This window comes from Electrophorus electricus, chromosome 14, assembly GCF_041902795.1.
Source record: "Electrophorus electricus isolate QZ-2024a chromosome 14, ASM4190279v1, whole genome shotgun sequence".
In the NCBI taxonomy this organism is placed as follows: Eukaryota; Metazoa; Chordata; class Actinopteri; order Gymnotiformes; family Gymnotidae; genus Electrophorus; species Electrophorus electricus.
Genome location: NC_137510.1, coordinates 6,014,979 through 6,030,364, shown reverse-complemented (window position 1 = coordinate 6,030,364; position 15,386 = coordinate 6,014,979). Strand labels below are relative to the sequence as shown.

General features: G+C 36.3%; 1 protein-coding gene across 8 annotated transcripts in view; it reads right to left on the bottom strand.

The window, feature by feature from the left end:
• Positions 1-1,155: 1,155 nt before the first annotated feature.
• The window catches only part of kcnc3b (potassium voltage-gated channel, Shaw-related subfamily, member 3b), a 77,895-nt gene continuing 63,664 nt past the window's right edge, over positions 1,156-15,386 (bottom strand). For 5 of the 8 annotated variants that reach the window (XM_027011711.3, XM_081696965.1, XM_081696963.1 and 2 more), the window contains one exon: positions 5,667-12,249. In XM_027011711.3, the coding sequence (XP_026867512.2) occupies positions 12,095-12,249 (155 nt within the window). In that variant the 3' untranslated portion in view covers positions 5,667-12,094. The other 3 variants (XM_081696961.1, XM_027011710.3, XM_027011709.3) reach the window with 2 other exon arrangements.

Sequence of the window (15,386 nt, the reverse complement as noted above, 5' to 3'; positions counted from 1 at the left end):
AATTACTGATCATGTTGATTGATCGGGAGGGCTGGCAGTGGTCAGAGTGGTGAAGATTGCATATCCTTAATTCAAGTACAGCAAATCAAATGCTTCACACAGGAACTGGTGGCCAGTTCATTTGTTCTAACAGCAGGCACAGAAAAACACAATGGAAGGATACAGGCAGACTGATAATTCCCAAAGGAATAATGTTAACAGGGCAGTTTACGCAAGTGTTATGACCATGAGTACATCAGAAACAAGTTCATCTCATCACAAAATTCAGACAGAAATAAATTATTGTTTTTGTTTCCCCAAATAAAAATCATACCTATGCTTCTGTGTCTGGATGTGTATGTGTGCGTGTATTCTCACTTCTTCCTGGAAGTATGCTCTACAATATTCATAACGCTTCACTTTGTGACCCCTGGACCAAAGTGGTTTTACACATTCTAAAATAAGACTGATGTCACTCATGAAAATAAAAAATAAAAACATTTCTTTTCTTCCAGAATGAAACAAAACTATATATGTACAATAAATGCTCTTTATAAAATATGAATCATTCAATAAGTTACGAAATAAGTATTTCCAAAGATATAAACAACACATATTAAGTAAAACAAATATTTGTGTTAACACAAAAAAATTTGTGTTAAAGGTTTTTTTCCCCCTTCTGGCTTGTTAATGTATGTACTCAATAAAAAAAGGTCTGTAGGTCATAAGGTCTATTAAATGCACTGATTTCTCTGTGCCTCACCTCCTGTCTATATATATATATATATATATATATATATATATATATATATATATATATATATATATATATATATAAAAATATATGTGTGTGTGTGTGTGTGTGTGTGTGTGTAATAATTGTCTTTCATAGCAGCATCTAAAAACCTGACACATTCTGAAACACAAAAACACACATATGGTCCCTTAATCTGTCTGTCTTGCACATTCTCCTTTATATCTCTTTCTGCTCAGCTCTCATTCTGTCTCTCCATGTCTGCCTGTATTTCTCTGTGTGTTGTTGTGTTTCATTCATCTGCAGCATGCTGTGGTGTGCCCACATCAGGCTGAATGTTCACAGACAAGCATGAATGTTCAGTGGTCCACCTTCAATAACCTGTTGAATACCATGATAAAGCATATATGCAGATGTGTGTATACACACACACACACACACACACACACACACACACACACACACACACACACACACACACACACACACACACACAAAATAAATAAATAAATAATTTACACTGTTGCTACATGATGTTGGGATTCAAAAAGGCCTGGCTGCTACCATGAAAGATCAAAGCACAGTAAGGTATGAGCAAAAATAAGAGCTGATTTAGCTGCATTTCCAAATTCTGATTTTCAGGGCAAGTCTTGACTGACACACATGTAATAAAATGCAGTTGGTCTTCTCTGTCTCCCAGACTGGATCTGGGCCTGATTCCAGCTCTCTGGAGAGCCACATGTTCACTCACTCTAAACCACTATAATTTCAGAATATGCTGCAGGCAAAGCACTGTCCACTCAGGGGCGAACGACGCTGATCAGCTCCATAAGAAGGAAGCAACACAGTGACAGAGCTCCATGGACCAGCCTTAGCGGTTCGCCACAATGGGACATTGGCCCAGGGGCAGAACAGTGTGCTCCGGTCTGAGGGAAGACTTCTAAAGACTCTGAGACTGGAAGAACGCTACCATTATGATAAAAGTACACATTAGAAGGGGGTGCGGAATATTTTTTCTATCTCCAATAAGTCAATTTAAGTATTGCTACTTCAATCATTGCGAAACTTAAGCCAAGATAAACTCAAGGCAAGTTAGTCTGACTCAAATAAAAAAAAAACTGCCCTGAAAGAGGGAGAAAACATGAGAAACAGAGAGAGACATTGATGGACAGACAAAATGACAAACAGGTGGGCAGAAATATAAACAGGCATGTGGGGCACTATCAGACTCTTAACTTTCCAATTTTTCACCTGAGAGTAGACAAACTGTTACTTGTACAAAGAACATATACCGTACTGCATCCGTCACACGCTGTTTTTCTACTCAGCTACAATCTCCACTCAGTAGATATTTATATTACTATTGTCATTATTATTGCCAATGAGAAGTACTCGACTCAAACTGAGATAATGAGATGCTTTTCTCTCTTTTTTTTTGCCTTAAAAGCGTGCTGGGGGGAAAAAGGCCGGCTTACAGAAGGTTCTAGAATCAGCACCACTACTGTCGCCATGGCTACCGAAGAAGCTAGAGCTGGAAAAAAAAAAAAGGTGCAAAATCTGCAGACGAAGGCAGAGAGGGCGTCTCCGCATCCTCACACCGCCAGACAACACGTCCCACTCTCATGCGTGCGCATGGGCATCCATGGACAAGTGAATGTTACATATAACATGAAGTTATAATATGCGGGGCAGTACGTAGCAAAGGAGCTTCTGGTGGGATTTTAAGTTCCTTTTTTACCCACTTAAACTAATAAAACATCGTTTAACGTGTATCTTGCAGTCATACATATACTTCAATATTTATTCACATTTTTTTTACTATTTCAAAACAAAATATAGCTCTTTTAATATACTCTTTTTTATATTCATTGCATATTATCTTTTTTAATTAATTAATTTTTATAATTATTATTTTATTGTATTTCCAGCCCTCCTCTCTTCAACTAAGGGCTTGCAGAAAATACAGTCATGCAAAGTAGTCATGCTGGTAAACAAAGTTACAAAAATGCATTTTCTGAATTTTTTCCTTTCTTTTTTTTAAAGTTTTGTCCTCCTGTTTTTTTTTCTTTTGACCTGTTTCCATTGTCCAGTCTGTAATGAACAGCTCTTCAGTTTTCCTTTTTTTTTGTTAGATTTTTTTATTCCCCTGCTACTTTCCTCTGAATAAGTCAAGGTGGCAGTTTGCATTTCCAGATGCAGTTTCATTAGTGCATTGGAACTCTCCTCTGCAGAGCTGCATCCTCTTCAGTTATTTTTTCCCCACCCCACTTATCAAAACACACACATACACACACACACACAGACACAGAGACACACACACACACACACACACACACACATATATATATTCTCTTTTATACATTTGCTCTTCTTGATATTTCCTTTCTATTTTTGTCAGAAACTACCCCTCTCTTTATAGTCAGTTAAGTGGAACAAGTTGTAGTTGATGTAATTTGAGGAAACAGAAGAGCAAAAGTGATATAGAGTGGGAGAAAAAGAGAAAGTGAGGAGAGAAAGAGAGAGGGATAGAAAGGAGAGAATGAGAGAGAGGAGAGAGAGAGAGGGGGGGAAAGCATCCACAACCTTTCAGGAAGGGAGCTCTAGAGATTTTCAAACCCCTAAACTGTCTTTACTAAAAGGTCAAATGTTAGCATGCACACGTTGTTGGTCCGAACAAGTGTTGGGTCAGTCTGGATGGTGTGGCAGTGGATCAGTCGTATGTGTATTCAATAATGGCAGCTTTAGCTTTACAGAAACAATATTGCAAAGTATCATCTCCAAACAGGTGAGACTCAGGAAGGGAAATACAAACAAGTATACCATGATGAAGATCATCCCATTGCTCCTAAGTTCAGAAGGGGTATTAGGGCATCAAGAGTCCTGCTACACCTGACAAACTGGATGACCTGCATGCATGTAAAGGGAGAAGGAAATCTTATGTAGAGGGTAATAGAGGTTCACTTATATAGAGGGGTATAGAGGTTAACCCATAGAGGGGTAAAGAGGTTAACTTGTATAGAGGGGTATAGAGGTTAACTCATATAGAGGGGTATAGAAGTTAACTTATAGAGAGGGTAATAGAGGTTAACTTATATAGAGGGTAATAGAGGTTAACTCATAGAGGGGTATAGAGGTTAACTCACATAGAGGGGTATAGAAGTTAACTTATATAGAGGGTAATAGAGGTTAACTTATATAGAGGGTAATAGAGGTTAACTCATAGAGGGGTATAGAGGTTAACTCACATAGAGGGGTATAGAGGTTAACTCATATAGAGGGGTATAGAGGTTAACTTATATAGAGGGGTATAGAGGTTAACTCATATAGAGGGGTACAGAAGTTAACTCATATAGAGGTGTATAGAGGTTAACTTATATAGAGGGGTATAGAGGTTAACTTATATAGAGGGGTATAGAGGTTAACTGAGAAACATATCCTCAGATAAGTATTTGGTCTTAGTGGGGGACTTTGGTATGGCGGGATATATGATTATAAGTTGCCTGTCCTGAACTGATGGAAAATCATGGAAGACTGTCAAAAAAGCAACCCATATCTCTTATGAATGTGGGTCATGAATCTCTGAGAAGAGAGAGAAGGAAAATACATGTACTGTGGCTATGATCATTCCATATGGAAATCTTATAAACCGATAAGAGCCAATGTTCCTGGGTCACTACTATCACACAGAAACAGCATGCTGAAATGTTAAGAGATGGGGGTTGAGAAAGGATTGCTGATGACTAAGTCATTATTAGTCAGTCTGTGCAAACTGTCAGTGAAAAACAAAGTCTCTAAAAAGTTTGTTGGAGAGGTTTTATCCAGACCAACAAATGCTACAAATTGTTAGCAGAGAGGCTACATGGAAACTCTAGCTTGGTCCATCATTCTCAGACACTACTTCAGACCCAGAACTCTAGGTTGCTCCATTAGCGCAGCAGTTGGTACACCTGGTGTTTAATTTCTTCATCTTTTCTTTTTTCTTTTTTGTCTTGTACAGCTCATACAATGCATTTTGGAATGTTTTTGTCTTCCATTGTTGTTTTTTTTTTCTTACTTCATTAAGAGTCATTTTTCTCGCAGGATGTGAGTGAATTGCTCAGTTTGCTGCTGCGTGGACTTTGAGCTGAAAGAGGAGTGGGTCCGGAATTTCCAAGAGGTTGCTTTGGTGAAGATCCAGGCAAGGGCATTTAGATTTCCTTCTTTTTCCGGTCACTTCCTCTTGCCATGGCAACATTCCTCATGCATCATCTACATGATGACGCTCCATCCGTGAATTGAGAAAACAATGCCTAACTGCGTCTTCGGTGAATGCTAGAAACTTAACACTGTGGACAAAAGCAAAGACTTGGTTAGAAAAAGCAAACTTTTAATTCAATTAATTAAAATTTCAACAATGTTAACATCAGATGTGTTGTTTAAATTAACCATGTGAAAAAAGTCATAATGTACATATATATTGGTGGTGAAATAGATTTTAAATGAAAAATGATCTGAAATAAAAAAAATATTAAAAACATATATTGAGCCTACAATATAACCAACACACATGCACATAACATTGGTGTGTAATGTATCTTTAAAGGGTGCAAAACTCCAGTCCTGAGGCAAGCTGTGAACTGTGTATGTGAACTTTTTTTTAACCTACTTTAATTCTGTACTAATGATACGACCTGTGTGGCATGAAAAATTGCAAATGTGAAACCACAATTTTAAAAATATTTATCATATTAGTCAAAGTTTAAAAGGTCATAAGATTTTAAGCTGCAAGAATGGAATAGTCCACCCCAGATACATTCAATACATTTTGGTTAAACAATGCAGAATCACTAATAAAGGAAACTTATTAGTTAAAACTGACAACAATAGAAAGCTAGGGAGGTTTTACCTGTCGATGATGGTTAAAGTTAAGCATGCGAAAGTTCTGTTAACAGATAATTCACTATTAACTGTAGTTTGAATCATTCATGTATCATTTTACGATTTGGAAGCATGAAAAAGGTGAAGAGGATATTAGACACAGAGTGCTCAAGAAGGTGGCAGAAACCTTAAGTCTTACAAAAAGTTTAATTTCTGGAACATTTGTTTAATTTCTGTGATATATGCTTCCATTTAGTGTTCATGTTGTTAGAAATTCTTGGAAAAACAAAAGAAAACAAAAACCTTTTTGTGGAATCTTTTAAACATTCAACTGAAAAAAAAGAGACAATGTGTTGCACCTGAAGTAGCCCATCACAATTACAAACGCATAGTTTTTTTTTTTACAGATTAAGAATTTAAAAACCCTTGATTTTTTGTATGTAGAGTGCATTCACACATTAGGTGTAGAACTGATTTGACCTTGATTTGACCCCATACACACACACACACACACACACACACAAACACACACACACACACACACACAGAAAGGCCATATTGATTCAGCAGCAATAAACACAAGAATATGCTAATGATTGCAACACTAAGAATAACCAGAATACATTGAGAAAAATGCATTATAGATCATTTTAATGGGTGTTCACATATATTGTATAGATACAGATATGTACATATCAAGTTGGCAGGTAAAGCTAGTTAAATCTAGCTAGCGGTTTATGGGTTTCTAGTATAACACAGCAGCTTAAAGTAGCCTCATAGAGGGAGCTCACATTTTCAACACAAATATGTTTTGATTTGTTCCAAAGTTCCTGTCTGTGTTAAATTGGTTACATTATGGAATACACTCGACACGAAGAATTGAGATTTTAAATCCTCTACAATTTTAAAAACAAAAATGTTTTTAACAACTGCATACTATAAGAACAGGACAATATATATGTGGACATTGACTGAATACTCACAAATGGAGAAGAATATAATCGATCAGGAGAATAAATCTGTCTGACTAATCATTATAAAATCAATAACTATTGGACTCTAATACTTTACTAGTAAAAGAAAATGTGTCTGAATTCACAGCATTAAAAGGAGCTCTTTCAGGCCCTGCTATTGTGAGACTCCTGATTTAGGGGAGTCCGAGCATTTCCCCAAAATCACTATTGCACTAAAAGCATCTTAATATCACCCACAGAACACAATCAAGTTATTTCTCAAACCCAGTCACAGTAACTGAACCCCACATTATGCTTTGAAACCTGAAGTAGTTCAGTGTTGTATAGATGCATCATTTCTGAGCACACTTGGCCCAGATTTGCAGTGACAGGCGCCATATTTAAAACAAAATGGCATGTTAATGTCTAACTGGCTTAATTAAGCAATTAATAATAAATGTACAGTTAGTTACCCATAAACTACAACTTTGCAATTATTGCAATATATTATTGTTATTTTTGCTATCATAAGGAAGCATTTTCTCAGAAATGGCTTTGTTTCTTAGTTTCTTTTCTTTTCTCTATGATTCTGGAAGCACTTGGTCAGACAGACCCGGATATTTTTCTACATTTTTAATCTAATGAAAAGAAACACAGATTTGTAACACTTGTGTATATATCATATACAAATGAAACAAAGTGAGGTAAAAAGTAATGTTTTTAAAAATAAAAACAATCTTCTTTGAAACACATTCAAAATATCACAAAACACAACGGGACATCAACAAGGACAAGACCAACAAACTAGAAATGCACTAGAGTTGCCCTAGTCTTTAAATCAGCATATTTACTTAATACACTGATCTTTTTTTAAGATTAAAAAATATTTTAGCACACATATTCACATATAACACGTGCGCATGAACTAGGTTTCCAGCATTATGAGTTTGAGTGGAATATTGCACATGTTTTGCATATATGTGTAGATGGGCGACATCGATTTTTGCAAGCTAAAACAATTCCTTGCTTTTTCAATTTCGCCCTCAAGACAATGGAATTGGACAAAGAGTTCATGGGAACATGAGAGTGAATTTTTTTCCCCCAAAATCTTTTTTTTTTTTTTTGATGTTATTATCCAAGAATGGTTTGGCTTTATGCTTTATTTGAGGGAATAATGAGATATGATGTTCAGATTGTACAAGCAATATGGGGAAACACGGGGGGGGGGTGGGGGGGAACAAGATTTGGACAGAATAAATAAAAAATGCAATAACGAATTACAATAAAACATATATACAAAGTGCATTGCAAAAAACGGATAAACATAAAAATGACAGTGACTTTTAAGAGGTCCTATTAACAGCACCAAAGATGGCATGATGTGTATGTTTAGATGAGTATCACTTACATGATTATGTAGAATATGGTTGTGGATATTGTATTCTTGCCAGGGTACTAGACAAATAAGACAGTTGTCTTATTTAAGGCAAGACATGGTAGGCAAAAACATGGTTTTATCATGCACTGGTCAACTTTGAGATTTTGGGCTATTTTGCCTACAAAATATGACTCCTTTCATGTAATTTCCCTAAATTCATGAAAAGTTAGCATTCTAACATGACATGCACTACCGCTACTACAGTCTGTAGCAGTGTACAACTGCATGTTGAGCGACAGCCTGTTGCAGCGAATGCACCAAAGAATCACTCAAATTGCAAAGGAGTGCCTCACCTCCGTTATATGGCCGTGGTCTTTGTGGGAAAAAAACGGGGTTGAGGGGGAAGCAAGTATGGCCATCTCCACTTTTAATGAAGGTGTCTCTGTCATGCTAAATATTATACAGAGGCTGTGGCTTCAGAGCACAGTTATTACTGTCAACGCAACGAAGGAAGCTGATGTTCTCAGAACTTCAAACGCTGAGGATGTCACAATCGCCAGGGTGAAACGGGCACAAGAGTCTGAGCAAGCTATAAAACTAAAAAAGAAATCAGCAGGAAATGGAAGAGGGACTGATATATGGAGCAGGGATGGACAACTAGGATGTAAGCAGGAATGGGTAACTAGGCTGTGTTGTACAGGACAGATATACAACAATTTAGGGTGGCAGTTCTTCTGGTGGCAGTGTGTGTGTGCACGTGTTTCTTTTCAGTTGAAGGCCATACATGCTATGTTATTTTTTTATTTATTACAAGTTACTAGATTATTCTATATTGCTGTTCTATTTTTTGTTATTAGAGATGTATATCATTGTTGCTAATGATATAATTAGTTATTGTAATTGTAAATAGTGGTTTCCAATACAAATGTATGCCATTTTTAAATATATATATTTAAAGGCCGTTTACTCAAATTGAGTTTTATTTTCACACTCTTACCAAATTTTCCATTTTTATCCATCTGTATATTCAGAACATTTTTACTGAGGGGAGTTTTTATATATCATTCATAGCCTGAATTATGTAAGATTTTATGCCTAAAAATATGATGACATTTTTTATGGTTGATGCCACCATTTTATTATTCTGGCGTGATAAAAATAGATATCCACAATTACCTCTGTATAAAATTTTGATTCTAAGACGTCAACAAATGAAACAAGAGTTTTGAACCCGACTTTAGCCACATTTCACATTTGTACTTGAAATGTATGCAAATTATTGCATATTTCATTAGATGAATCATCAATTGCATATTTAAACATAAAACCTGTAATACAAAAAGTAACCATCTCAATGTAAATAATCAACTGGGGAGGTTTCATGGTGAACTCTATTAGTTAAATTTTTTACCCTATTCACCTTGCCTTAAAACCAAACCAATCAAAAACATCTTAGTATTTAATGCATATATTTGAGTATTACACTAACTTTTGCTTTAATATTTTTCTCTTATGAAAATCTGTTTGCATAATGATATAATGGGCACTTATATATAGTATATACATATCACATTAGAATGATCAGTGAACACAGTAAATAAAGTTGCCTAAAGTTAGCTAGCTAGATATCTGGATATAGTTAGATAGTTAGATTGATAGCTAGCACGTTGCCATTTTGTTAAATATTTGTAGGTTAGTTAGGTTAGTTATCCTAGCTAGCTAGCTATCTTGCAAGATGTTAGACAGGGAGACATCATTTTTGTGTTGGTAAAATATTGGCCTTTTCAGAAATGCAGAGATAGCTAGCTAACTGCATGCCTGAGACTTAAGAAAAAATAATGTATTGAAAAAATGGTGAAGCTATGTTAACATTAAAATACTGCCAGTTATGCTTAATAATTATGCTTATAATTTTTTTGTGTTAAACTCCTTAGAAAAAAGACGAAAGAAAAACTCCTTAGAAAAAAAGTTAAAATAGCCGAAGGAAATCTTTTATCCACAGGTTTTCACGTTGTATGCTCTAATAAAAAGGTGAACTTTCAACAAGTTATTAATATTAATGTAAATTCTATTGTTATAAATCAGCCTTGAACTAAATATTTAAATAAAGTTTTAATATTGTACAAGCTCATACATTTTTCATGCCCTCTGTTTTGACTCTACTAGATAATAGCTAGTAGGCCAGAGCACTAGTGCTAACGGGCAAATATGGTAGCACAAAGGAAATTTGCTAGAACATGAAAAGAAATTGTAATTAAAAATGATTTAAAAAATTTTAGAAAAATTTCAGGGTACGCATAGCTACATGAATAATTTATACAAGAAAAGATTTTGGTAGCCATATTACCATTAATAATAATAATCTCTATAGGTCCCATAGCAGTCATCAACCTATAACTAGACAAGAAGTCAGAAATGTAATTGCCAAATCAAACAGTTCTTCTACAATATTAAAGCTTATATAGCCTAAATCTTTTTCAGAATCTTATTTTAAATAACATAAATCTTATATGTTAATGAGGGTTCTTTGTATCCTCTCTAATGTATGGTATAAAATATTTAGTTTGCAATGTAGGGATGTTTAATCTTTCTGGTAATCTTTTTATTTTTATTTTTAAAAATTTTTCTTCTTTGCATTGAGACAATGCTGTGGAAGCCCATGTAAAGCAATTTGGTGTGTTGAAAACTATTGTGCTTGCACCCTTTTTGTATGATTGAGTTTCAGGACATTAGCACAGCAGCATGTCAACATGGAAAAACTATAACACCTTCTGGAATACCTTAAAATATGCTCTGCATAGGGGTTCAAGGGTTAAGTTTCACCTTAGCTCCTCATTAGATTTATGTTCTTAAACATACTACACACTACAGAGTCACTCAAACTATGGCAGTGGATCTCAAGCCTGAGTATCTGCTGCTCTGAATGTTTTGTTGTTTTCCCTGTTCAAAACATATCTGGTCTAAATAATCATTAAAAGAACCCAGACCTCCTTATGGATAAAATGGGTGTGTTATAGCATAGAAAACACAACAATTTGGAGAATGGGTAGCTTATGAACCAAGGTTGTGAGCCTGTCCTTTAGGACTATGTTTTAGCCTTATTTTTATGTTGAAATGCATCATCAGGCAGATGTTTGTTGTTACAGCTACAGTGGTTAAAATGTAAACAATGATTTCCATGTAATTCTAAATATAAATACATTTCTGTATGTATCCTATTCCCAAGTCTGTTTAAATGGGGCTGCTGGTTACTTTAGACCACACCACGTGCAGGCCAAGGCAATGCAGTATCATTAGACTATTTATTTATTTATTTATATTTTATTTTTTTTATTTATTTGCATGTGGAGAATATAGAGACCCCCTTTGCCCACCAGTACACGAATTTGAGATATTTTTTCTACCTTCTGATTAACAAATAATTTTTCCCAATTGATTTAATTAATTGATGATTGTTTATCAATAACAAAAACAACAATTCTTTTTATTATAATACAATTTTTACCTTAAGTCTATTCTTTTTGCCTTAATTTTGTTATAGCAATTGAGTGTTATAGCAATTGAAATTGCATTATTACTATTGATAATTGATATTGATGATAAATTGTTGGTGTGAATGAGGTTGAGGTAATGTTCAGGGAAAGGTTTTTACTAATTTACCAATAAAGTCCTAATGACATTAAGAAAAGCATATAAAAATCTATCCATAAATGCTCTTAGAACGTTCTAAGACAATATTCCTAGAATATAATATTCTAGGTGCAAATAGGTGCAAATTCTGAGAACATTTATCTAATTTAAGAAAAATGTTCTGGGAATTCTAAGATAACTGGACATTTTCTCATTCAGAAGAAATTGCAATGCAACATTCCCACAACCAAAATGGAATGTTAGGGGAACGTTCTGACAACATAATTTTGTTAGCTGGGTCAGGTATGCACCTGAATCCATGAAAAGGAAAGGTGAGGAGGTGGAACATTACACACTCAAGATCTTTTGGGGGTTATTGCTATGAGTTGGACTGTGAGACTGGGCCTCTATCTTCAGACTATGCTTACACCAACACATACACACACACCTACAGCACGTTTGCTCACATGCACAGCCCCCATGCCATCCTCCTCTCCTCCTGTCCTGAGTTCTAGTGATTTTCTATTGTCTTAGCGCACTGTGCTACAAAATGGAGGGGATAGGGGAGCGGCAGCGACGCAGGGTTCCTGGGGCCTCGTAGGGGTCATAGGGTGTGCTGGTGATGGGGGTTAAACGCAGAGAAGACCCCGCCATCCCCGATATGTTGTTCAGACTGCGGGATTTCTCATAGCCCGTGGCTGTGGTACATATTTTATTTAATTGATTTATTTTTTGGTCAGTCAGGGTCAGTTTAATCGTGGTATTTTGTGTGTTTGTGTGTGTGCATGTAGGGGGAGACGTCCAGGTTTAGGTGGGATTAATCATTTAATTAATGTTAATGGGGAGATTTAAATGTTTCACACCAAAAATAATGGGGATGTTGATATGGATGTCATTTAGAGGTTAGATAAAAGATAAGGTTTTGGACAAGGCAATCAGGATGCGAGGAACGATATATCAGGTTGTGATTGTGCAGTGGGCAATCAAAAACATGATGTTTAACCATTTGTATAGTGAGATATGGAAGGAGAGAAACAAACAAAATGAAAAGAGAAACAAATATATAAGCACAGGGAGACACATAAAGGAGAGACAAAGACACACACACACAAACACGCATAAACACGCAGGCACACACACGCACACACAAAGGACAAGACAGGACAAAACAAGAAAATGCGAATTATGAAATATGTCATACATTTCTTTTTCAAAATATCCACCACAAAAAATAAGATCACAACACAATCCTTCATAGCCAAAAACTCCTTAAGAGTGCATACACTCCACTGGTTGAAGGAAACACCTGCTGAAAACTTGTAATTGAGGTTTGCTCCACAGGGGGGTGGTATACAGTGCGGAATACTGTCACCTGTTGTGTTTCGGTAAACCAGGGGCAGAGAAGCACGGCGGTCTAGCGTCATTTGGGTGCAAACCACACCTCCGGCCTCTCCCACAGGCCCTGTGCTGCCAGAGGTTGTCAAGGTCACCACTATCCATTTTGAGGGAACAACCCCAAGAGTGAGTCAGCAGTTTGTTCTGCAGTGATTTAATGTCTTACCTAAATTCTAAAACTAGAACACTCCAAAGTCAGAATCATTGAGTATGTTAAATGTTGATGGAACCTCACGGGCAGACCTCAGTGACATCCTGGACAACCTCCCACAGCCCCATAGTAGCTTATTAGATGTCACACTTCCCTTGATTATATGGTCATAAAGCCTTCATTGGGTTTTCATAAGCATGGCAATGCCATTGATATAAATCATTTCACAGCATAGTTTTATGTCTCTTCTGTACACATTTAGTAAAATATAAAGTTGGCTTATGACTGTGTGGTCAAGCAGTGAGTCAAGTTTGCCGCTTTGAGACCAAGCTTTCAAGTGAAGTGCAGATACAACAGCTTCTTTCCACCCACATTCAATTCTTTCTTTCCCCGCTCCATTTTCTCTTCTCATTCCCTACCCTTCCCCTGTTTCTGTTACCCTGAAAGAGTGAGAGGTACAGGTGGGGGGAATTCCGCTATATTGTTTACCACACAACGGCACACTGTGAGGAGAACACACAGAAGGGGAGAAAAAGCAGTTCTCTCTCTCTCTCTCTCTCTCTCTCTCTCTCACACACACACACTCAGACACACACACACACACAAACACACACACACACACACACACACACACACACACGGCTCCAAAGAGAATTCAGTCATTGATATCTTGCTGCTTTACATCAATGCCTCGCAAAAACTGTTCTCTTGCTTACTGCCTCTGTTCTCTCTCCTTCTCTTTGTCTTCCCAATTTGTCTTCTTGTCTTTCTATTTTACTCCATCTCTCTCATCCCTCGCTCATTATATCATGGCTGCTTGAGAAGGCAAAGAGATCTGAAATATACATGACAGTCCTTAAAATGGACAAGTTGACTGACTCAACTGTACAGTACACTCGTTATCAAACATACCCACCCACACCCACACCCACACTTGCTTAGATGGACATTCAAAAAATTGCAAGGTGAACATTATATGACACACTGAAAAGAAAATACACACGTGCACCTAAAAAACACAAGCACAGGTACAGGGCTGACATGCTATATAGATGAAAAACACGCATAAATACGCATACATGCATGCATGAGTAAACACATGCAGACACAAGCACCATATTAAAGTCTAGTCGCCTGAGGTTTATAACTGCTATTGGTTTTAAGATTAATTTTATCTTCCTTGACATTGACTCAGTTTGTCCTTCATTATTGGTCCTGTTTCAGTTTAATTTCACTCTCTTCCTTTTCTGATGCCTGAAAACAAGGCAGTGGGGCTGGGGTGGAATATACCCTGGTGTAAATGCATACTCCATAGACAAAGAATGCCTCAAAACAATACAAATTACATGGCATGTATTCACACATGCTAAAAAATCAGTAAATAAAAATCCATACATGCAAACACATGCTATAGTAGTGTAACTCAAGTCCTGTCAACACACTTTTTTTTTTTCTGTTTTCAAATAAATATTAATCCACACCATCAGGGTTTTCAAAAATATCTCCATCTACAAAGATGTCTCGAAAACACTAATCACTATGGATTCCCCTTCGATATATAGCCGAAGTACAGTTTACTCAAAGACCTGAATGATGTCCAGGACAATTTTCTTGCTACTTTTCAGCAATAACCATTTCTTTCTCAGTTACTTTCTACAGTAAGTACACAGTCCTATTCATAAATAAGGCTGTTATTACACAAAATACAGTCTTGTACAGGTGTATGTATTTTGCAAATATTTGGCCTCAGAAACATCCATCTTCAGTATGCAGCAATAGTCTGCCAACACAGAGGGGCGCCACTTTCTTTGGTACCAATTTTCCATAGGCCTACTATACGTGATATGTGAGTGTAATCGGTTCTAAATGATTTGTTCTAAGTAGACAGCTAAAAGCCATTTGGTAGATCACGACTGCTAAATGCATGTAGATGTAAATATAATAGGTAAAAAAAGAAAAGAAAACATATTTGGATTCAGCATGCAAAAATACAAAATAAACAACAGTTTTTTCTTTGCTCTGTTGTTTATGCTTAGGTTTTTCATATTGGCTAAATATTATGCATATAACATAAGCCACAAGCATTGCACTGGACTTGATCACTGATCAGTACAACCTGCGGGAACATTCCGAGCTATTGCCAAAGGTAGCTTACTAGACATCTTGCTGTTCCATTAAATTTACATTGCAATTACATTTACATTGCTAGCTAGCGTTAGGTATCCTACGTTGCCTAGCTAACAACTGCGCCTACATATGTTCGAAAGAAATAGAAATATCAATAAAAAA